At 44.0% G+C, this 24,609-nt stretch overlaps 5 protein-coding genes across 5 annotated transcripts; 1 reads left to right on the top strand and 4 right to left on the bottom strand.

Annotated features, from left to right (window-relative positions):
- Positions 1-682: 682 nt before the first annotated feature.
- On the bottom strand, positions 683-3,144 carry LOC135617900 (L-type lectin-domain containing receptor kinase VII.1-like). The gene has a single exon (XM_065118639.1). It carries the CDS (start codon positions 3,089-3,091, stop codon positions 908-910), a length of 2,184 nt encoding a protein of 727 aa, XP_064974711.1. The 5' UTR covers positions 3,092-3,144; the 3' UTR covers positions 683-907.
- A 3,622-nt stretch (positions 3,145-6,766) lies between these two features.
- On the top strand, positions 6,767-8,297 carry LOC103992773 (uncharacterized). Its single transcript, XM_009412612.3, has 3 exons — positions 6,767-7,005; positions 7,217-7,442; positions 7,574-8,297. Exons 1-3 carry the CDS (start codon positions 6,790-6,792, stop codon positions 7,981-7,983), a joined length of 852 nt encoding a protein of 283 aa, XP_009410887.2. The 5' UTR covers positions 6,767-6,789; the 3' UTR covers positions 7,984-8,297.
- Positions 8,298-8,910: 613 nt separating this feature from the next.
- Positions 8,911-9,279, bottom strand: LOC103992772 (protein S40-1-like). Its single transcript, XM_009412611.3, has one exon. It carries the CDS (start codon positions 9,277-9,279, stop codon positions 8,911-8,913), a length of 369 nt encoding a protein of 122 aa, XP_009410886.2.
- A 1,881-nt stretch (positions 9,280-11,160) lies between these two features.
- Positions 11,161-12,250, bottom strand: LOC103992770 (protein S40-1-like). The gene has a single exon (XM_009412610.3). The coding sequence runs from the start codon at positions 11,697-11,699 to the stop codon at positions 11,370-11,372; it is 330 nt and encodes a 109-aa protein (XP_009410885.2). The 5' UTR covers positions 11,700-12,250; the 3' UTR covers positions 11,161-11,369.
- Positions 12,251-18,837: 6,587 nt separating this feature from the next.
- On the bottom strand, positions 18,838-24,106 carry LOC103993018 (uncharacterized). Its single transcript, XM_065115450.1, has 5 exons — positions 23,347-24,106; positions 19,585-21,836; positions 19,326-19,498; positions 19,139-19,222; positions 18,838-19,053 (listed from the first exon to the last, which is right to left on the bottom strand). Exons 1-5 carry the CDS (start codon positions 23,878-23,880, stop codon positions 19,022-19,024), a joined length of 3,075 nt encoding a protein of 1,024 aa, XP_064971522.1. The 5' UTR covers positions 23,881-24,106; the 3' UTR covers positions 18,838-19,021.
- Between the last annotated feature and the right edge of the window lie 503 nt (positions 24,107-24,609).

Below are 24,609 nucleotides of genomic sequence, written 5' to 3'. Positions count from 1 at the left end.
GTGGGGAGATTCAGACACCGGCATTGACTGGGCTAAAGAAGATAAGTCTTTCTTTTTTTTAATCTGGAAACATACCCTGCGAAATGGACAGAGCACCATTCTCTGCTTGTGTTTTCTTAGGAGCTGTGCTCTGACCAATGGAGCTTCTCAATGCAAACTGTAGCCCTCTTCTTTGACCGGTGAGTGATGACAGTCTCCACAGGGCATTAGACGTACGTTGCTGCTGCTCTGTTCGATCACACAGTCTTCTTGGCTCTCTTTCTGCTATGTACATTTGACGTAATAGAATAGTGAAGGCTGCAGGGAATGCGGCCTCACCAAACCACACGGCAAAAGGACGTAATTAAGTGCGATAGATAGAACTCAGAGTCAAAGTTTGCATTGGCTGTGGTTGCGTCAGTAGAGACAACAAGGAGAATGGCAGAGGGATGCAAGAGTTAGGTACAATCCGACACACGTTACGTGTAATATCTGACCACCAAACCTCATTCAAAGTTTGTATTGTACACCTGTTTGCATATGTCAGCTACATAATCTATGAGTTGCATCGTTGGATTCGATGCATATTGACAAGGATAGACGCATGAAGAGGCTGAAGTATTATTGTGTGAAACAATTTAATCGGTTTTTGCTAATATATTCAAAGAAATGGAATATGAAGATTTGGAAAGCACAAACCAAGTGCTAAAATTACATATATAAAACATGACAAATTTAAATTTCTTTTTACAGAAATGGCAGCAAGCGCAACTACAACATCAAGTTGGCTTTCACCAAAACAAATCTATGGAAATTTCCACACAAAAAAAAAACACCCTTTAAATAAAGAAAACTCATCATTTGAACGTTTCCTATATATATATATATGTGTGTGTGTGTGTGTGTGAAGGGAACGAAACGGAGAATTTTAGCGTCCCTCTAAGATGACGTCGGATCCGGAGAGCGACGTTGAACAGGAAAGCGAGTGCCGCAGCTCCTCGAACGTGAGATGGCGGTGCGGCTGCCGTTGGGCCCCTGCGGAGGCAAACGCCTTGTCGGACCGCATCGCCGGCTTCAGTCTGGCGTCCAGCAGCAAGGACGTCGAGTCGTCCCCGCCGTCAGCCGTTTCGTCCTCGCCGGCTTCGAACATCCGCACCACTTGTCTCATCGTGGGCCGCGCAGCCGCGGCGATGCGCGTGCACGCCAGCCCCACCGCCACCACCCGCGCCGCCTCCCCCTCGTCGTACCCCTCCGACGCCCTTACCCTCCGGTCCACCACAGCCGCCTCCCCGCCCATCGCGGCGGCCTCCCTCGCCCAGGCCACCAGCGGCGGCAACCCCTCCTCCGCTGCCCGCCGCCATCTCGCCACCTCCAGCGCCAGCACTCCGAAGGCGTACACGTCCGTCGCCGTCGTCGCCCGGCCGCTCCGCACCACCTCCGGCGCAAGGTAACCCGCCGAACCCACCACCCGGGTGGTCCCCAGCGCCCGCCCCCGCTGGTGGGCCCGCGCCAGGCCGAAGTCCCCTAAACGGCCGGTCATCGCCCCGTCCAGCATCACGTTACTTGCCTTGATGTCGCGGTGGAGCACCACCGCCTCGCCCCAACCCTCGTGCAGGTATAGTGCCGCCGCCGCCACTTCCCGGAGGATCCTCACACTCGATCCCCAATCCAGCGGCTGCCCGGCGCCGAAGATCCATTGGTCCAGGCTCCCGTTCTCCATGTAGTCGTACACCAGGATCATCGCGTCGCCGCCACCGGCAGCGGCCGTTCGTCGTGCCCGGCACCATCCGCGGAGGCCGACCAGGTTCCGGTGCTTCAGCCGGCCGAGGGTCGAGACCTCCGCTGCGAAATGCTTCGCCTCCTCCTCGTTGGTCTGAGAGAAGAACTTCACGGCCACCTGTGCGCCGCCGAGAACTCCTTTGTAGACCCTCCCATTGCCGCCGCGGCCGATTAGGTTGCTGTTGGAGAAACCCTCCGTGGCGGTGACGATCTCCTGGTAAGCAATTCGATGCGGCCAATACTCGGATTCCCAGTCCTCGATCGTCTCCTCGCATACCTCTTCCGTGCTTCGTTTCCTACTTCTCCTGCGACGGATCGCCATCCATATCCCCAAGATCGAGAGCAGAACGACGATCGAAGCCACGTAGAGGCCGATGACGAGGTGCCTTCTCGAATTCGCATCGGATTCGGTCGCCGGCGGGATGAAATTGGGGAGATCGGCGGTGATTAGGCCGTCTGCGGCGGAGAAGTTGGAGTTGCTGAAGCTCCAGCCGAGGACGCGGTGGTGCTCCACCAATCGCCCGGTGGAGGCGCAGAACCCGACGTACATCTTGTCGAGGAAGAGGTCGGAGAGGTCGATCTCAACGGAGAGGAGGGGGCGGCGCGGCTTCCGACCGAACGAGACCGGGGCCATGGTGACATTGAGCCGGCCGCCTGCGTAGTCGACCCAAGCCTGGTAGTTGGTCCCGTCGTTCAGGGTGAGTCCGACGAAGGAGGCAGCGGCACCGCCCTCGTCGTCGGGCCAGTAACCGGCTGGGGCGGCGGCGACGGAGGTAAGGGAGTTGCGGTCGATGCCGACGTGGTTGGCGTTGATGTCGTTGAACTCCTCGTTCTGGAAGACGTCGAACTCGACGGCGAGTACGCGGTCGGAGGGGTCGCCGTCGGTGGAGAGGTTGAAGAGGCCGAGGTGCTGGGAAGACGTGGCGCCGAGGGTGCCAGGTTCGGGGGCGAAGAGGAAGGCGATGCCGTGACCAGGGAGAGCTTGGGGCACGGGGGCGATGGAGAAGAGGAAGGAGGTAGCGAAGGGCAGCGCCTCGGAGGAGTTGGGGGACTTGGTGGTGACGGGGGAGGGTAGAAGGGCGCGACCGAGGGAGAAGGTGTCGTTGGCGGTGAGGGAGAGGTAGCGGCTGCGGTGGCGACGTTGGGCGGGGGCGGCGGAGGAGGGGAAGGGCTCGAGGGTGGCGTTGGCGTAGAGGTCGAGGTCGGAGGCCTCGAAGCCGTTGAAGAGGAGATCGATGGCGGCGGAGGGGGTGAAGTGGAAGATGAGCATGAGGAGCGGGACGAGGAGACGTTGGGGCAGTGTTGGTTTGGCTTTCCTGCGCCACTTCGACATGATCAGCAGAGAGAGGTGAGCTGGAAGGAGTGAACTCTGTCAAGCTCAGCAAGCAAATCATCCTCCTCTATTTCATCACCACCGCGGTGGTCAAATTGACCACTGAGAAGCGGTAATGGAACGCATGAAATGTCGGTTTCGCCCTCGGAGGCTGCCACTTGTTGAATCATCGAATAGGAAGACGATAAGAGTCTTGGCGTTGGGTGGCTGCGGATCAATTCCTTCCTTACCACGTACGACCGTACTCTTCTTCGTCTTCCTCTTTACATTACACTGCAGTTAACACAAACTTCATTGAACAGCCACTTTGATACATTATGATGGAGTAATTAGTAACAGTAGGATGCCCAGAAGACGGTGTCTTATTTACTTGGTCAAAGATCCGGTGAGGTGAACATCCCCCTTCATCAGGACTAAGTTTTCATATCTCAGTTTTTCATATTATCGTATATTTAACTGGTTTTGTCTGAGTTATACGGTACCTATACGTGTCCGTATGCAAAGATAAATCCCCTCAAAACCTCTCATGGTTTCTTAAGACCTACAAAAGAAAAAACGGATCAGAAAAAACGTCTCACTCAAAATTTATAAACAAATATTTAAAAAATAGTTAATAATTAATATAAAATATAAACAAACTTCATAATCCGTAAACGATTATAAAATATAAACGTCTCATTCAAAATCCACTACAAATGATATATATTTATAAATCTAAAATGATCATTAAATCTAATTAAATTGAGGTTGTTAAGCCTTTGGCTATTCCTCTCAAATATTTAATTAAATTGAGGTTGTTAATTTAATTCAATTCATACTGAAAAGTCTCTGTGGACCCCACAGATTCTATCACACGAGTGGAACATGAGATTGTCATCGGCACACGGGCCTTTGCCCAAGTCGACGGCCCATAGTAGTACGGTAGGTTTCGGCCTAATTGCAGGGGACCGTCGGAAGATTAATTTCAACTTCGTCCCGAGAGGCGTCAACGTGCGATGCCCAGCATACACTACAAAACACATCGGAGGAGACGACTTGCTTGCTTTCTATTTATGTCCTATCGTTGGACCCTCGGAATATCTAAACATGAATCATGTACAGTCTTTTAGTGAGCATCATCAACCTGTTTACACAATGCTTGGTGGTCGCAAGTGACTGTTGTTAGAACTTCTTCTGTTGTCATGTTGTGAGACATACAGAATCCTTGGGGTCTGAAGCTGAAGCTGAAGAAAGGCTGCTGCTTAGAGCATGGCGTGGAAGCATCTTCGGCAAAAGGTTGTGTCGAATCATTCATTTCAACTCTTTGGATACTTTCTGACGGATGTGTCATTTTTTGACGGATTATAATTCTTAGCATTCTTTTCTTTCATGAATTTTCGTTTAATTTTATTTTATATCATTTTTTTGTTAAACAAATGATAATTTAGTTGAATGCGTGTTAGGGTTACCATCATCCAAACAGTATCATCATGTGCTCATAGCGAAGTCACCGAGAAGGAATGAGTCGACCCACCCACCCAACCTTTCTCGTGCGACAAAGCCATGGGCTCCACGTAGGATGGCGAAGTCGGCTGGAGGAAGCTGCCAACCTTATCGCGCATGTTAAACGTGGACGGTCGTACAGCCTTCCCATTGCGTGTTCCTGATAAAGTATATTTTGGGTTCACGCTACGTCACGAGCGATTCGACGTAGCGCTACAGTCAGGAGCACCGCCACGCATCAAGCCAGTATCAAGGCGTGGCTTGATACGTTCCGTCCCGGAAAACTCGGGATGACGCCACATGGCGTCGTTCCGCGTATCCCGGAGCGACGGCCGCACAAAGGTATCGCCTCATCTCCCGAGGATCGGTTGCTACGCCCGCGTACAACCGATCCGCATATAGTAGCATAAAAACACTTGGCTGATATCCGGCTAGGGGGAAAAAAAGAAAAACTCTAACTCGTCATTGACTTGATCGTTGGAGGGACCAAAGTCGCGAAACATCCGACGACGATCTTTTTTGCAAGAAAGCTATTATTGCTGGCTAAAAGGCATTGATCAGACCCCCACTGCTGACGCTCAAAGTGGTGTTCGATCGATCTCGAAACCCAACTCAATCGATCAGAGTCTCCCAATATTACCGTGTGGACCAGGGCGTGCTGATTCAATCAGCCACGGCACATCAATCTATCAATACTTCGTGTTGTGACTTCGATGTGCGCCACGTAGACGCCAATTCGCAGAGTCCATTTCTGATGTTCTCCGAGTTAGTGAGTCACGAGTTGCCGAGTTTTTGCTGTTCCAGCCATAGCCTCTTGCTGTCCTTCCAAACGAGACAGCAAGAGCAGCATATCTCTCTCTCTCTCTCTCTCTCTCTTCTTGTGGGACGTAGTTTCCATCCCAAATCTTGAACTGTGCTTATCCACCGTCAAACCCATGAGCAAATCAATGATTCCTCCTCCTTCTCTCTTTCTCTCGCTCTCGGGGACATGGTGCAGCCATGGTTTTCTCCTCCGGCTACTGCCCATGGTATATGATTGGATGCCGACACCAGACAGACGTGGGAGATCCACCATTTTCCACGAGAAGCACCCTCCCTCGTGGGTTTGGTGGTGGTGGTGGAAGTGGGTCTTGGTCACTGGCACCAGCCCCACGATGACAACCCCTTGGAGACATCGACGATGGGCACTCTCAACTGCATTTTCTGCTCCTTTTCTTCTCTGATCTCAGCCCCATCATCGAGGATGACAACATTGACGATGACAACCCCTTGGAGACATCCACCAATAGTGATCCAAATTTGTTCTCTAGCGTTGTTTTGTTTAGTTTTGTTGCTGGTAGATATGCTGCTTGTGATAACAGTGATGAATCGACTATAGACACATTCTGATCAGGTCACTTCACCTAATCCTTCTTCCTTCTACTAGTCGACGAAGACTTGATGAGGTTTCAGATCATCTACTTGTCCGCATCATCCTCCAAAATATCTGTATGTATACATTTAAATTACGAGAAAAAAAAATTGAATATATATACCTCCATTTTGAAAGTATTCCTAATGTGTGAAATTAATAGCTGTTTCCAGTGAGAAATAATCATACGACGTGTTTACGGATACCGGGTCGTGAGTTGGCCCCGTCACCGCCCGCGGCGCGGAGGCGGAGCACTCGACGAGAAGACGGTCTTCGGGTGCTGCGTCGCGGTTTTGCGATCCAAAGCGTCTCGTCCTTGTCCCATCCCCGAGTGGAGCGAATGGAATACTCCTATGTACGCGGGGTTGCAGTTCGCCTGTCCAATCGAGCCACCAAACAGATACGGTTACGATGCCGATGGTTACTGAAGTGGGACCCAGTCAAAAGAGCGGGTACCCATCACTCTGGCTGGTGGTTTTGTCGCAACGAGGGAGTTACGCCCGCAGGGGCTAACTGAGAGAGAGATAAGAAGGTCCGAGTTGGTCAATAATTAAGGCAGAGACGCCGGTGCCTGACGTGGATCCGCGCTGTGTTCAACCCCCCTCACCGAAATCCACACGGGCCCGCCGGACCTGTGTACCCAATCGTTGTCCGCCTCGTGGGCGGCCAAGCTGTCCCCACCTTTCCGCTCGCGGCGGCCCGTTCATCCACGTTGTCGCTGTGGGCTCCGCCCCCCCGAGGATTCGCCTCGTATTTAAGGTGGGCTGTCCAAAGGGGCAAAAGCTCGGCGGGGGTAAGGGTGTGAATGAGCACGGAGGCCATGGATGGTCGGATGAGCCTGTTTGACACGGTGTTCAGTTTTTTGGAGGAAGGAGGAGGAGTCGGTGGTGGCGGTGGGAGCGCGGAAGGGGGCTGTCATGATGGTGGTGATGTCTTAGACAGCGGCGACGACGAGGAGGGGACGAGCCACAGCGCCGCGGAGAAGAAGGCCTTCTGGGAGTCGCAGCAACAGCTTCTTCGGGTAAGTAATTGCTGCCATAATTCTGGCTATTCCTTTCGCGCATGTAAATGTTTGATTTGAAAAGATTTGTTTATGTATTCCAAAGATTGGTTTATGAAAGGCATTCCAAAGATTTTGTATCCGCAATATAGATGTCGAAAGAAATAGTCGATGATGATTTAGCAACGAGTTAATCGCGCCTTGTTTTCCGTCCTGATCGGATCGGATACAGGAAGCGCTATCTCGGACGAGCTCCACCGAGGCCAAGTTACTGCAGCGCACGAAGGATGCCGTGACCAAGATGCAAGCCGAGGGTGTCGTCTGCACTTGCTCGAATAGCATGGCAAAGGAGTGCCGCAACTGCGCGCTAGCCTACATCACACGACAGCTTCACCAGCTGGGCTACAACAGCGCCTTGTGCAAGTCCAAATGGACGAGGTCGCCGGACATCCCTTCAGGTAATAGCTGGACATCCTTCGACCACGTTGCGCCCGTTGTCCTCACTCACGTCTCTTTCCATCAAGTTGCAGAATATCTGCTCGAGTTAATCACCTCCCAAGTCTGATGTTGCTCCGTTCGATGTTTACAGGCGAACACAGCTACGTCGACGTGGTGATGGAAACGAAGGGCGGCAAGAAAAGCCCCGTCAGGCTGGTCGTCGAGTTAAACTTCCGGGCGGAGTTTGAGATGGCAAGAGGCAGCCAGGAGTACAACCGCCTGGTGAGCTTCCTGCCGGAGGTTTTCGTGGGAAAGTCGGAGAAGCTGCGGGGTGTCCTCAAGATCGTGTGCGCGGCGGCGAAGAAGTGCATGAAGGAGAACAAGATGCACATGGCGCCGTGGCGGAAGCACAAGTACATGCAGTCCAAGTGGCTGGGCACGCCAGAGAGGGCAGGCCCGAGGCTGATGTCCTTCCCGCCCACGGTGTCGGAGCGGCAACCCAAGCGCAAGGCCTCCATGTTGACGTTCGACTTGCACCTCACCGCCGTTAGAGTGGTGTGACCGGCAAATTTAGGGGTGGGTGTTTCTGAGCTCGAGCCGTGCACCTCCGCTTCAGTTTTGGCATGCCCGCTTGAGTACAGCGCATCGATCGTGGACCTATCAGTCAATAGAGGACCGAATCAGTGATGGGAGGCTACCCACATAAGTATTATATATATATACATATATACACATACATATGTATATATACATATATATATATATATCTATATATATATATATATGTGTGTATTATTGTACGATGTGAGCTCCCTTGTGGACCATTGAACTCGATCGAGCTTGGAAAATTTTCTATGGACCATCGTTTAACTCGATTGTTTTGTTGTTATGTTGATCATTTATTTTCTATGGACAAATTTACTGCAGTGAGCTGTCATCCTTTATAAATATTGTAACTCGAAGAGGCATATGAACGAACACCTTTTGGAACACCACACAAAAGAAGCCACTAGTCCAATGATGTCTAACGAACGGTGCATGAACAACATACTAAGAGTGGCAATGTAAATTCTTCGATGGAGATTTCATCGTCTCTTTTTCCATAAATCTCAAGTATAATAATATCCATATCCATATATATATACACATGGCCATAAATTCCCAGGAAACGTCGGCTGTGGATATCACGACTGGCCCAGTCGTTGACGAACTCCATTGTTTGACGTGTGCATGTGGATATCATGGACGACGCCACATGGTTGAGCGGAAAAAGAAGAAGCATTTGGAGAACGAGAGCGAATCAGAAACCAAATGATATTACTTGAGAATCCGTCACAACTGTAGCAAATTACTAGCAGTAATCATCACATCACCAGCTACCGACAGATCCAATGCATCACCAAGTAAATCAATTCAAAACCTTGTCCTGCATAATCTCAGGATCGATAGATAGCAGTGTTAATACCGTCACAATGATATCTTCGTCCGTCATCTCCTCTCCAGGAATCCGGTCATCTGCAAAATGGAGTTCCTGACCCGACTCAGGTCCCTTCCTTTGAGGGTCCTGCCTTTGCCGACGCGCACCGAGAACTCCATCCTATCCGCCGCCCGCCTAGCGATGATGACATGCGGTGGGATCCTACCGCCGTCGTCGTCGTCGTCCTCCCCATCACCGCTGTCATAGTTGTTGGAGGTGCGACGACGGCGTGCGTACGCAGACTTCGAAGGGATCTTAATGGGGTCGGATGCCTTCCCTCGATCTCCATCCGCCGAGCAACACGTCTCGGTCATGGCTTCCTCCTTCTGCTCATGTTCCGGCCACAAGATGTCGGCCTCCTGCAACTCTTCTTCCATCATCGTCTCCCGAGACACCAAGGCCATGAACCAGCAGCCATGGGAGATTTATGGAGGTTTATAGGTGGGGTTGGAGACTTTGGGCGACTTCATGAACACACTTCCATCTCAGAATGGTGTCATCGCTCGCCATAACCCGAGTTTAGATCGTCAAGTCAACCTCCACTGAGCTGCTGCCATGTGTGATCCCAGAAAGAGCTTTGAATACTTTGATGAGAATGTTGTTTGCCATCCCATCAAGGAAGAACATGCAATTTTCTTTTTTGGTGATACACTTTTGATGTTATGTTGACATATGCAGTGATGATGATGATATTTACATGACTTGCAATTATTGCATGGAATCACCTAACTCAGAAGATAATAGAGAAATCATCACTACATCTCTCTCTCTCTCTCTCTCTCTCTCTCTATGTATATATATATATATATATATATATATATATATGAAATAATCTAATGGATAGATTGGCATGGTCATTAATTTGTAGGTGTGTCGATCATAGCCTTCTGCATATGCCGGTCAAACCATCCAAATCCAGGAACACAAAACGATGTACTGCATATCCTACGAATAGTTTGGAAACGAAAGAATGTGAGGATAAGAATATGATCGGATATGGAAGATAATTAAAGGTTTGGAATGACAGGAGGGATCGAAAAGGACAGCACTTCGTTGACCGGAATACTTGTCACTCTCGTCTGGTGGTTTTACGTCCACACCGGAATCTGCACTCTGACAAAACGGTGCAAAGACAAGAAAGAAAAAAGCTGCAGGAATGGATGTATGTTGTTTACGCTTCAGTTTGCTGTTCTTCTTCTTCGCCAGCTGTTTCAAGATAACACGGTGAAGTCAACCCGTACGACCACATCATGTATATGTATATGTATATATATATTATCATCTGCTATTCGTCTAGTTTGGTCTGATTCAGTCGAAGTCAACCCATTTGTTTGTGCGTTTAGATCTTCTTCTTCTTCTTCCACGAGATGCAGACTTTGTTGTGTTGCTTGATCGATGCTTCAACTACGCATTCTTTTACGTCACTTGCACAAAGTAAACTTGTAGTTTAGGTCAAGTTTCCTACTTCAGGATGCTCTTCTCGGCCCCTCTTTGATGAATTATAAATAGAATCTCCATCACAAACGTACGTGAAGTGACTCTTTAATTATTGGGCATGCATGCCATGACGACTTTGAGAATGCTGTAAACTCCGTCAGTGGTGTCCCCAAGTCAAGTCTCCATCTTCCTGATAAGAACAAGCTAGGAGCCAATTGCAGATTGGGGAAGAGCAGAAGCAACCTTCAAAAGACGTGCCTTATTGTACCAGATTCTTCATCAGTAAGAATTGTATGATGAACATTCCTCTGTGCTCATCTGAACAGCTTGTATCAGATGATACAGTGTAATAACAATGGCGTCCTGCTTGATTGGCTATGAGCTTTTGCTTTCTTTACTGTCGTTTTTTGCTTCCTTTAATGCGGTGGGAAAAATGATAAGAGTCGTGAGAACGCCGGCAGTGAAACTTGCAGATTGGGATGTCTGAAGTCTGATAACACCTCCCAACCTTATCCTTCTTTAGGAGAAGCTGCAGTGATCTCCAATTTCAGTGACCTTCTTCTCTTTTCATGGAAAATGAAGTTTTGGCATGAAGCGACAGGTAGAACAAATCTTTGGTAAATCATTTGATGCAAGAGTTAAGAGTCTATAACGAGTTTGACAGACCTTCCCATCTTGGAACTCTAGTTTGCAAGCAAAATTTAGTGCCCATTTGAATCTTAAAGCGTCTTCCTCTTAAAATTTATGGATTGAATTGCAACGTCACGAACATCTTGAGATTTGAGTTGCAAATTCCACTAAGCATAAAGGAAAAACAAAAAAAAGGATGCAAACTCTAAAAAGTATGGAAGAAAATGTAAAACAGAGGAAAATTTTGGTGCATTTATGTCTTCTTCACTCTGTTTCCGGTTACAGTAGATTGCGGCAGCACACACCACTCTTCAGCTGTACATTACAAGAGACTGAATCGAAGCTTCTCCCCGCAGCGTTGGTTCTGGTTTCCTCCCGCAGCGCCGCCACTGCAACTCCATCCTCATCCCTCGAGGAAGCCGGTCATCCGGAGCACGGAGTTCCGGACGTGGCTCAGATCCCTGCCCTTGAGCGTCCTCCCCTGCCCCGTGCACAGCGAGAAGGCCGCCTTCCCTACCGTCCTACCGCGGGACGCCAGGACATGCGGCGGCACCAGCTCCGTCTCCCGCTCCTCGTCGACCACTGGCGCGCCCCTGGCCCTCGGGATAGCCACCGGCGCGGACGTCGTCCGAGTCCGAGCGCGCGACGAGCTGCTGCAAGCTTTATGCGCGTCGCACGGCCGCCGCTCGTCTCCGTCCGGCCACATCACATCCGACTCACGCAACTCCTCCATATATCACTTACCCTCAGCTTAATGTTCCATCGTTGGGGCCGGGGTTCTATATAGAAGGGAAGACCATGTGTTCCTCTTAGTTTGAATGGCCGCAGCAGATGCTCGATACCTTCTTCTCCAACTTAATACGACAAACGACGTCTAAGGAACCGTCGGGTTTGCTGCTCGAACGCAGTCGAAGGAAGAGGCGACGCGTACGTTAACGCAAACACTGGCTCGGCGACACGAGGCAAGAAAATGGAGGGAAGGCAGCGACAGGAGAAAGAAGATTGATGTTACCGTGAAGGAAGGCCAGAGTCCAGTAGTAGAAGGGTTGCAATGCGAGCGTTGTTGAGGATGAGCTGAGAACCAGATGGAGTTGAGCTGGCACGAGGCCGATCGACAAATATTTATGATTGGAATACCTGTGTGTTATGGATGAACAAATGGGTGATATAAACTATAGGACGTGAAGTCATGGCCACGTTCATGGACGGTGGAGGACAGACAGGATATGTATGTGTCACGCCAACGCACACGAGGCGGAGGCGCTGCCACGAACAAAATTTTCCGGCGAAGTTTCAGCCTCTCGATCGGATCGAAGCATCGGCAATTGTATTGAGGTGTCGAGTACGATAAAAGATAGAAATAGACATGAAACTAATATCCTGATTTTTTTTTATATTTTAATAATTCATAATTTGAGGAGAAATTATATATTTAAATAATTAATTTAATTAAGTAATTTGAGTGTATAATCAGAATCTCTTGCTCGGCAATTGTTTCAGCCTCCTCTGTTCTGTTCCACAGAAGCCGTTGGGAGCCGTTCCACAATAACCGTCGAAGTAGTCGGAAGCGTTCCCCTTTTACCACTATTGCCTTTCCTCCTCGGATGCCTCCTTCGGCGCACTCCCAAAGTCGCAGCAGGGGGCTGCTCTCAGACCCTCCTCGAAGCAGGAGCCGATCGTTGCTCTTGGACTCTCCCCGCGACCCACTCCCGGAGCCGAAGCAGGAGCCGGAGCAGGAGCCCTCCCCGATCGCTACGATCTCCCCTTCATGACCTGCGCAACTGATCTGGTTAGTCCTACGACGATGCTGATCTGATCTGTCGCCTCTGTGATCGTTCCCCTCTCCATTGGTAATCTGATCAATCATCCACCTTGTTGATCTGAACAATCCTCCGGCAATCTGCAGTAGATCGTTTCCCTATCTGGCAATCTGAGCTGATCTGATCAGTCCTTCATCCTTTCCCTGCAAAGACTCCTCCACTCGTATGTACTTTGCACAGGGAGACCAGGGAGGAAACTCTAGCCTCGACCCGCCTGCCCACCACCATCGCTAAAACACCACCACTGTGACTAGGCAATTACCGGCGATGTCACCATCTCCCTCGGTAGCGGCGCAAACACTGCCACCGAGATCCCTATTATTCAACGGTGACTCCTTGCTGATTTGCTGCCTCGTCGGTGCATCGACGATTCTTCCTCCTCCCTAGATTAACTACATCAGCCGTCACAGTAACACAAGCACTGTTTTCCTGTGTGACCCACCGCACGAGTGCCAAGACCATTGGTGACATCGCGCAACGTGTCATCTTTGACGTGCCAAACCTTGCATCATTCGTTACTGCCCATTGCTTTGGCGTGCCAAACTCCTGATGATTAATTACTTAAGGAAGCTATGATGTTTCGATGATTATTCACTTAGGAATAATATTTGTTCTTTACCGACTCATTTCTATTAATGCAGCAATTTTAATCTCCTTCCGACTCTCTAAAAATGACATTTATGCATCTTGAAGAACTTAGTTTATTAATCTTTTCTTTGAATATAATTTGTTAGGTTATATCAATACCTCCAATATTCAAATATTAGAAGAATCAACTCTAATGGTAAATCTTAGTCATAAATTATGATTATATCAAGATCATCTTATTCTATAAATCATTCAAACCTTTTTTACTGACTATATAACACTATTAATCTCTTCACATACTACTCCGATAAAAGCATAGTTCAAGTTATAAATTACCTTCATAAATTGCTCTTACACTCGCATACTAAGTTTTTTATCTATCTTGATGAAAATAATTTACAAAAAAAATATTATTATTGATTATATATAAATTTTAAATATTATTATAAATAACTTAGTTTTAATATGTCATCACTAAGAGTGATTAAAAAGTTATTGTTCATACTCTCAATGACTTAGAAGTTGACTATAAGGAATTGATGGTAGCAATTCGAGCATGTGACTTCATTTGAAAAACTATATGATAAGTTGATCTTAAAATATATATGAAATGTAAAGAAAGGATGATAAGACGAACTATCATAATTCTCTATTACACTATTAACCCTCCAATCACGGAGGCAACTATAGTCCAAACAACTTAGGAAATAATTTCAACTATAACTACTAACCATTTTGACATTTTAACAATAATAATCAACATAAATTCATCTACTAACTATGTGATAAAATTAGATAAAGTTTGTTAATCTCGACCTAAGCCTATTGTCACACCCAACTAGTCTCATACAAATATCATGACTAATCCAACTACTCATTCAAGCAACTAGATTATTGACTCTAGCGCTTTTCATTATATCACATCTGATTTGAAAATTTTATCTATCCATAACAACTATGTAGGCAATGAAGATATTATCATTGGTGATGGTAATGAAATCACTATTACTCACATTGGTTCTACAACACTTAACTTACACAAATACTTTCACACATGATGATATTTTGTATGTACTTGACATTAGAAGGAATCTAATTTATTTCTCAACTCTGTAAATAAAATAATACCTCTATCAAATTCTTTCATGATTCGTTTCTTGTAAAGGATTTGAGCACAGAGGCATCTTTAGTTTGAGGCTAAAAGAAAGATAATATCTACGAATGATCGTTCACTGCCTTGGTCATCCATCATCCTTAATTTAATAATAGTTAATTTCTCATTACTCTCTTTCAACCTTCAAATCAAATAGAATATAAATCTTATTATGATGCTTGCCTTATTTACAAAAGTCAGACTATTTGTTGGAACATCTTCTATATCAAGTTCCAAATTGCTTGAAATTATTTATGTCTAAGGCCCTATCCAAACCATTTCCTTTAATAATTTCATATTATATATTATTTTTATAGATTACTTTACAAAATATATACTGTAATATCCTCTTAAACATAAATGGAAGTTACTAAGATCTTTACCCATTTAAGTGGTCAAATTTTTTTTCTAATTCACCATTAAAATGATTTACTAAACTTACTTCCCATATCGTGTAGTATACAACATCTCAAGTTATCACCACACACATCTTAACTAGTAGGTTGAACCGAATAAAAGCATTGATATATAGTTGAAACTGGTTTCATTCTTTTACACCAAACCTTTATACTTCTAATCTTTTGGTCAATGACATTTTAAACTATAATCCATCGAATGCTCACTCAAATCTTATAACACCAATTATTATTTCAAAAATTATTTCATAAAATCTCAAATCTTTAGAAACTTAAAATATGCCTCTACACATCATATAAGTTAACACTAAGATTCAAACCTTGTATCTTTATTAGGTACTCATTTGAACATAAATTTTTTTGATGCTATAAGCCTCAAACTCAAAAGATTTTTATATTACATCATATTATTTTTGTTGAGTCTATGTTTCCCTATCGAAATCTTGCTCCTTCAGCAATGTGAACAACTACAACAATACTCCTTTATCACTCTAATTCAACAGCACCTCACCCCTTCTATAACTTCTTAGCTCCCCCCACGGTGCTCAATGAAGCAACACTCTTAGAATAACAAATGATTCTTTATCCTCTCCTTACTAAGTAATACCCAAGTGCATCAACTAGATTAGATACGTGTCACTAACTCTCCATCAATTCTTATACCTCCAACATAACTCAATAATATTATCGAATCTGAACATCACATGACCATACACTCCGTAAACGATATATTTAAATCATGTCAAATCTTTAATCTGTATGCTACCACAAGCTCTCTGATTGGGCCTACTGAACCTATAACTATCACCCAAGCTAAAAAATCTCGACACTAGCACAAAGCAATGTATGAAGAATACGATGTCCACAATGCCACATGGACTTGTACCATCTTACTATACGTAAAATATCACAAGTTGTAAGTGGTTCTTTCAAATTAAGCGAAACTTAGATAGATCTATTATTATATACAAAGCACATCTAGTAGCTAAAGGGTTTTACCAATGACTAGGTGTTGATTTTATAGAAACATTCAATTCAGTTATTAAACCAATGATAATCCGACTCATCCTATGTTTTGCTATCACTCAATGCTAGCATATATGTTGTTAATAATGTTTTTTTATAGGGGACCTTAACTGAATATGTCTTTATGCAGTAATCTCTTAGCTTCATCCACCTTTAATATGCAATCCATGTTTGTGAACTACAAAAAAATTATTTATGAACTTCACTAAGCTTTAAAAGCTTGGTATACCGAACTTGGCTCATTTTTTACATCAGTCAATTTTGTGAATTCCAACACCTCTCTATTTCCATGTTAATAAAAGGAAAGTACTATATATCTAATGGTTTATGTTGATGATATTATCATCAAAGATAACAATCTCATAGAGATCAAGCAATTCTTTAAGCAATTGGTTGTTCCATTCTCTACCAAAGATCTAAAAACCTTAAGCTATTTTCTAGGACCAGAAACAATGTTCACATTTTTTGGACTTTTTCAATATCAAAAAAAGTACATTTAAGATCTATTAATTAAAGATGAATATACATAATGCCAAAGAAGTCACCGCCTCACTCTCTACCTTTGAATCACTTAAATTATATGATGGCAGTCCTATTATGGATCACATATAGTATCGATAAGTACTTGGTTCCTTATAGTATTTTCCTCTTATTCGTCCAAACATCTTATTTATAGTCAATAAATTATTATTATTTATGCATATATATTAGTTAGTACTAAACTATATCTTATAGTATCTCAAAGGGACTCCCAATCATGGATTTGTCTTCATAAACACTCATCATTTCATCTTCATGCATTCTCTGATGTTGATTGGGTAAGCAATACTAATGATAGAACATCTATGTTAGTATACATTATCTTTCTTGAAGTAAATTTAATCAATTAGAGCTTTAAGAAATAAAATACAATCATAAGATATATCATTGAAATTGAATATCGAGCTATTGTAACTACCGCTATAGAACTCAATTAGGTAACCAATCTCTTACACGAACTTGGCATCATTTTTCAGTCTACTCTTATAATATAATACGATAATATCAATGCCACCGAGCTATGCAATAATCCGATATTCCACTCATGCATGAAAACATATTATCATCGACTTCCACTTGGTTAGAGATCAAGTTGTAAGACATCAACTACGTGTTTATCATGTTTATACTTATGACTAACTAGCATACTCTCTCACAAAACCCCTCGTTCACAAGACATTTTAGTTATATCATTTAAAATTGATATTCTTCACAGAAGCTCAATCATATGGGGCATGATTGAAAATCATAATAGAAACAGATATGGAATGATTGATTAAATAATTGATTAATTAATTTGATTGAAAATCAGAATAGCATTCCCTACATTCACAATCAATTGATTGATTAAATAATTTGAGTAGAAAAATTATTTTCTCAAAATATATATAAATATGCATCACTCATTCTCACAATATAAATTTGAATGATTGATCTAATTAAATAATAAAATCATTCCTCTTTATAATAACTTCTTCTATTTACATAACAATGATAAGGATAGGAGTGCGACCAAAATATTAGCTTAAAGATTCTCTTTTACTGTCACAATCAACCAATAAAATTATCGAGGTGTTAGGGAAGGAAATAAGGTGAACTATAAAATTAATTTTGCAATGCTACGAACGAAAAGAATCAAATTATATATATTGAACTTGGCTCACCAGTAGCTTATGTTTTGAGAATGCAGTAGTGCTAAATCTGATGTATGTTATCCTTGTTAGATTTGAAACATAGTAAATGAATTAAAAAAAAATAAAATCAAGTAAAAATCAAATTACGAGTTTGAGTAAATGAAGATGAGTCGTACTAAAAAATATATACAAATGAGTGAACCATCTCATAGCGTTAGCTATGACTAATTTGACTTAAGCTCATCATTGTTAAATTTCTAACATTGAAGACTATAATCTTTTCGAATTATTTGAATCTTTAGATCCAAATAAGACTTTTGTTTGAATATTTAAATTTTTACATCACTTCCCAGTGAGACGAGGAATTTGAATTTGAATACTACTAACCATTTCAAAAGTGGTTCTTTTACCAATTTGATAAGAGAAAATGAATGAAAGAAAGTGATGTGGCAGTGATGGTGGGAGTCTAAAGGAGACAAATACTAACCTCATATATGATCATCATTAAGCTCATCTAACACTACATAAACTAATTACCTAGTCATGCTTATGTCTTTGCATGAAAAAAATGTTCTTGTATGATACAGAGATTAACATAAACTAAGAGAATAATCTCATATTATTAAGGATTGAAAAAGTCAACTGATAACTTAATAAACTTAAAGTTTTTTAATTTGAATTGACATCAAAACATATGTATATTTATTTTGATCGATTCAACTTAGACTCATCATTGTATAAAATAAAGAGTGAGTAAAAGAGAGAGAGAGAGAGAGAGAGAGAGAGAGAGAGAGAGAGAGAGAGCCAAACAACGGTAGTAGCAACCATGAGGAAAGAAAAACTTGAAATGGTAGTTTGACCTATCCTTACAAATTAGGAGATCATATTAGGAAATATTCATCAATCAAATAGAGAGTGAAAAAGAACCTAAGAATAGTTTCATAATCTTAAAGGAGTCAAGTGGCATATATTAAGTTCGACTCATAACTTAACCAAAATTTGCCTAAAATAGACTTAAATCTGACATTTAGCCTCTTCACACAGTGCAGAAGATCATACGACTAACATCAGGAAATCATGAAAAGGCTTTTGGTACCAGAATCACATCAACCACTAAAGATAAATAAACTAAGAAGGCATATCTATATCTTGACGCGAACACAAGAATCATCAATATCCAATTTGATGGGTTTCATGTCAAAATGCTTATTAGATGATCAAATCTTGATCACCAAGAAGAGCCCTAAAACAGGCGTGCATTAGGGTAGCGTTCAATACCAGCTTTAAAGAAAATTAAGACGCACAAATATTACTCTCGGGAAAAGCATTTTGCTTTACCTGCGGTCACGTGATCGAAACTTGAGTTGAAGAACAAGCCATCAATAGAAACTTCCAGTACAAGTTCGAGTACCTGTAATTGGAACCGTACCATGAAACCTGTAATCTCTTCCTGCAATCTTGTGAGAAATCAATTGGAACTGTATCAGAACTAATACCGGATGTAAATGGTATGGATGAGTGAGTAGGTCTGGCATCACCACGATCCTCACTTCCATCAGGTTTCAGCATATGCTTTGCATCTGCACTCAATTTATCAGGTATGCCGGCGTTAGATCCTGTGACAGTGCCTTGTTCATCATTTTTCACCATTCATTATTGGAAAGCCGGAACCATATTGCTTACCATTCTCAAAAGCAGGGAATTCCGAAGGTTCCGAGCAATATGGTAGGCATCCGAGCAGCTGTTCTCTCCTTGGGCTTGTTGGACCGTTCGCCTCCAGTTGCACTGCACTTCGAGGTTTCTTGACGGCTCCCATGATTCTGTCGTCTTCGATTGGAGCCCTTTTGTAAGCGTTGCTGTTACAATTCACATCTTCCAGATGATGAAACATAAAAAAACAAAAAAAATAAAAAGAAACATAGATTCGGTCCGATTCTCGTACTTGGTCTTATTTTGATAGGTCATGCCGACTGTCGAAGTTAATCGGCTTGCTTGATGTTGCGGAATGAATGAAGAACGAAGGGAATTCAGGGAGTGAGAAGTACCCTTACTGTAAGCAGGATGAGTGATATCGGAGGTGGAAAACGTGGACGGCTGTATCATCGGTTGTTCTCCGTCTAGCAGCCACTGCTGGAGGCAAGATGAGTGCGGAATCGATGATAATGGTCCGATGAAATCCATGCATTTTGGGCTCGACAATCCTGGATGAGAAGCTGATGACATGTTGCTGGAGAGCATCAGGTTATGTCTGTGACGGGTAGAGTTCAGCAGAAAACCAAGACACCTGGTTCCTGAATCCACTGCGGATTTGGGTGAATAGTTCAGCAATCTGTGAGGCGTTGAATAGCTGGTACCGTGATATGTGAGGGTTGACATATGGCCATTTCTTGAAGTCAGCAGTGACTGATGACCAAGGGAAGTATGATCGTATCGTTCGTCGACTGCAGGGAAGTGATATGGATCTGATGGAAGGTCTTGCGACCGTCTTACACAGTCTCTTGAGATCCCAGACATCGGATGTGTGACACATTCCCTTTGGAGCCTTCTCTCTAAAAGAGCTTTGTCAACCACTATTCTGGATGGGCTGCGTCGAGTGATAATTTCCTTGTCGGTCCATGTCGATCCATGGTCGGTACATTTGCTGTCTTCACTGCTTCTACCAACTGTGACATTCTTACCCATCAGGCGCATTGTTGATGGAACGGTAGGCTCGATCCTGTGCTCCACCAAGCTTTCTTCTGCGTGGAAGCTTTCGCTAGGAGTCCAGTTAAGATCATGGTGATTAAGTTGTTCACACATACCACAAGAGAGGCTCAGGGGGTTTTGTACATGATGGATGTTCTGAACATCCATCCTCTCGGAGCAATGCAACCGGAGATAACCCAGCCCAGATTTCGTTGGCTTTCTAGCAGGATAAAAGTGATGGGAATTCCATCTTCTCTGATCGTTCCGATCTGCCATCGTGCAGCAAAACTTGCCTCTCATGTTTACGTGGTCCATATGACTCTTAGATCCGGTGAGATAAGGAACCTGAAGGCTGTGCTCCGGACCGAGATTTTGCTGCTTAAAGATCTCACTGGCACCAAACTTCGCATCTGAATGAAACTTGATGAGTTCTTGTGAACTAAGAGGCGAACCAATCGAATACTCGGATACGCACATACCGTTGCACTTGCAAATGGGATCCAACATTGATCTTGTCGTCTCTGGACATTCATTGATCATTTGATCCGAGGGAGAGATGTCGCAGACAGGTTGAATAGCTGGAATCTGGATGTATCTATTCTTCTTGAAGGCCACCGGACGATCTACTTCCCTCTCGTCGACACTCACTGGTAAGCAGGACAAAGAAGGCTGAGACATAGGAATCCCTGTCATGTTCGGTGAACTTTCTGGTTCCAATTTTGGAGCAGATGTCATGGAAGCATGCATAACTTCTCTAGTATCTAACATGTCTGAATGAAATCCGACACCAGAATTTGATCTCTCTTCCCGACAAGAATTCCTGATGGATGGACTGCAATTACTGTAGTGTCGAGACGAAGAATCTGAGTAACCAATGTTCAGATCATTAGAGATTTGCGTTGCATGATTGAAGTCGATAGTTTCTCTCAAGGAGGTCTTGGGTCTTCGCGTAATGTTCCGGCTGATGGGATTGCTTGGATGATCAGCGGTAGCATGAACACCACTCTCGATCAACTGCGCCTTCCCTTCAACAGTTGGAGCTCCACCAGTTTTAGTCACCTTAGACTGCTCGGTTGGTGGAAGTTTATCACCTCTGCTAAGATCAGATATCGATGATGCAGCCAAAGCATCTGAGAACCTTATACAAAGGTTAAGCAACTGAGGCAGCTTCGTATGAGAAAAAGTCTCGTTATGCCCATCGTTGCCACAGAAGGTGACGTGCTTTTCCAATGCACAGCAAGGCTTGAAAGGGTGACCAGCCTGTGGATCTCCGTTCAGAATTCTCGACTTCATGGAAGAAGTTTCTCTCGGACTTCTGAGAATGCCTTTGACTCGAAGAATCTCTGCCGCCTCTTGGTTTCTGGCTACCAGATTAGAACCATGGAATTGTTCGTTTTCTTTGTTCTGCAAACTCGTTGCCGCTGCCTTCTTCTTCTTCTTCTTTTGCCCGCCGAGAGAATGTCTGGAAGCTTTCTTTGATTCCTTTTCGGACGCCGAGTCTTCAAGTAACTGAGATATCAACCAAAAATGATAATTTGAACTCATGGTTTTTCGCTGCAGCACATTTGCAATATTAAGTGATGCGGAGAAAAGGAATAAAACCATTAAAATGATGATAAATAAAAAACATTCACAATATATAAGTGATAAATAAGAAAAAAAAATGATGGAAAAGAAAAACAGCTATGATGAAAGAGACAAAAAAAAAATAGAAACAAAGGGGAAGATGATGACAAATAATGATGGAGGAGAAAGAATGATAGAGAGTTGTTATTGTTTTTTCCTTTTCTAAAAAGATTATATAAAGATGTTTCCGACAATACGAATCAAAGATGAGACAATTAATAAATCTGACTGGCCAAGTCCGGTCCAAGATTAATAATTATGCTAAGTGTACAAAGTCTATCAGATTTATTTTGTTTGAACCTATGATTTTGTTATTATATTTTATATATATATATATATATATATATATATATATATATATATATATATATATATATATATATATGAAAGTCCAACATAATGATGTCAACACAAAATTGAAATATAGGTAAACAATTAATGGGAGCCTATTTTTCTGATTGGATGAGGAGAGATTGAGAAAAATAAAACTTTAAGAATAGTCTGGATGATATATATTTGAGTCTACCTCACAATTTATCAGTTTAAGTTTTTAGATTGAATTGATATTTAATTCAATATATATTAATTATGATTAGTCTGAATTAAAAATTTTAATCATTTTTAGTCGATACCTAATAAAAAATATTTTGGTAACCAATCTCATTCCGCTAGTTGAGGTACTAACACGAAAAACAAAGATCCAATCACCCCTCAAAGAGAAGTGATATAGAGGTAACTATGACCCGACGACCCCATGGATAATAGTCCATAGGAGACCAATTGGACCGGCTCGATCGACCTTTGTAAACAATGATTTATGGACAACTGCTTTGTAAACAATCATTATAAGTAATTCCTTCAAATGGATAGATATAAAAGTTAACCCTTAACGCTAGATATAAATCTTTCACCCTTTTACATCATAAATCGTCTCAAAACTAATTTGAGTGTCATAGAGATTGAATTGAAAAATATTTTTCAACATCGACCTTTGTGTAAGAACTTATCGACGGACCGAAATCTATCTTGGCCCTTAGGCTCGTCTGGATACATCCAAAAAACCATCTCAGTGTCACCTCACTAGTCTAAGACCCAATCAATCATCTCGTACGACTGTCACAGGTTTTTCGAATGCCCCTTAATTTTCGTGTCCTGACCGAACCGAGTCCGCTCACGTCGACGATGCGATCCCACAATAGTACCCCCCAAAAATAAAAAAGGGGCGATTTCGTTTGGTTAATGCCTTTTGAGTGTTGTTTATGTAGACTTAATGCCCTCGCGTGATGCAGTACGAGGAACAGTTGCAAATCCTCCTACATTTATCTTTTTTTGTAGGAAGGGGACGAGAAAACGCAGACGCATTTTTGTACCAAAAGAGTAGAATTGTGTGTACCTTTTTCCGAGAGCCGATCACAAGCATGAGCACCTGCCGTTGCGTCTTCGGCTTCTTACTGCCGGATCTGATCCAACACTTCTTGCCTATATATCTTTTCTTCTTCTTCTTCTTCTTCCAGCACTTGTTGCTAACGTGATCCCTCAGCGCATCGTCGGCTCCTTGTCTTCGTCCCTTCTTCTGTTCTCCGTCTTCCGCATCCACTCCGTGGCCAACATCTCCACCACATCCGTTCGTTTCCTCCTCGATGCGCTCGATCTGCGGCGCAACGGCGAAGAGCTCCGCCACCGATCGTTTCTTGGGAGCCCTTAGCTTCGCCTTTGCCCTGGATCTGTCTCGCTCGAGGGCCGGCAATCCACCGGCCGCGGCCGAGCGGACGGCCCACAACTCGTCGGACCACCACCGGTACTTCCGGAACGGGATCGGCGGCAGCGATCGCTCCCCTCCTCCGCTGGTGCCCAACGGCCAGCACTTTTCCATGTCGACACTCCTCATCTTAGCCGCATACTCCCTTCGATCACAAGAACAGAACATCGTACGACGAAATCAGATGCAAAGATGGAGGAGGAGAAGCGAAAAAGGTTCAGGCATCCATTACCGGATCGAGAAGCCCTCCAACGCGATCGCCATGGATTCGCTTGCGAGGAGCAAAACGAGAGAGAGGAAGAATCTTATAGTTGTCGCGGAAGAGAAGAGAAGACAAGAGGAGAGAGAGAGAGAGAGAGAGAGAGAGAGAGAGAGACATATAACAGCAAGCGGTTCGCTTTTGCCTCCTCGCTACCGCTTTCTATTTTTCCCGCTCATTCCGGGCTTCTTCTCCAGAAAGCGTGTATGTATATTGAGTCGATTTTACTTGGGAGAATTAGAAACGAGACCGGCATGAATCGGTGTAGCGACAACCCATTGAATCTGTTTGTTTTCCCCATGCAACGTACCCCGCAAAGGATTGCATCCACGTACATGGGACCTGCTAGTTGGGTTGGGGGGCCCGCGTCATGGCATGACAGCGTACGGCTCCCTCCGGTGTCTTGACCGAGCGATCAAACACAGAAAGTGGTCCTCTCGTTGGTCGTCGGCAGTAATTCCGAGTGGGGCCTACGCTGCTTCATGTCGCGAGGACCGTACCACCGCGTGTGATGATCGATGGATGGGAGTCAGTTGGAACAGAGCGGATCCAACGGGTGACGATGAGGTTTAGGATACATGGCGAGCAGCGGGCTTTGAAGGCCATGAAATGTAAGTCAGCTACATTTATTGTGTTTT

This window comes from Musa acuminata, chromosome BXJ2-7 (genome assembly GCF_036884655.1).
Source record: "Musa acuminata AAA Group cultivar baxijiao chromosome BXJ2-7, Cavendish_Baxijiao_AAA, whole genome shotgun sequence".
Lineage (NCBI taxonomy): Eukaryota > Viridiplantae > Streptophyta > Magnoliopsida > Zingiberales > Musaceae > Musa > Musa acuminata.
Note: the sequence above shows the minus strand (reverse complement) of the source record. Positions and strands in the feature narration are given on the sequence as shown.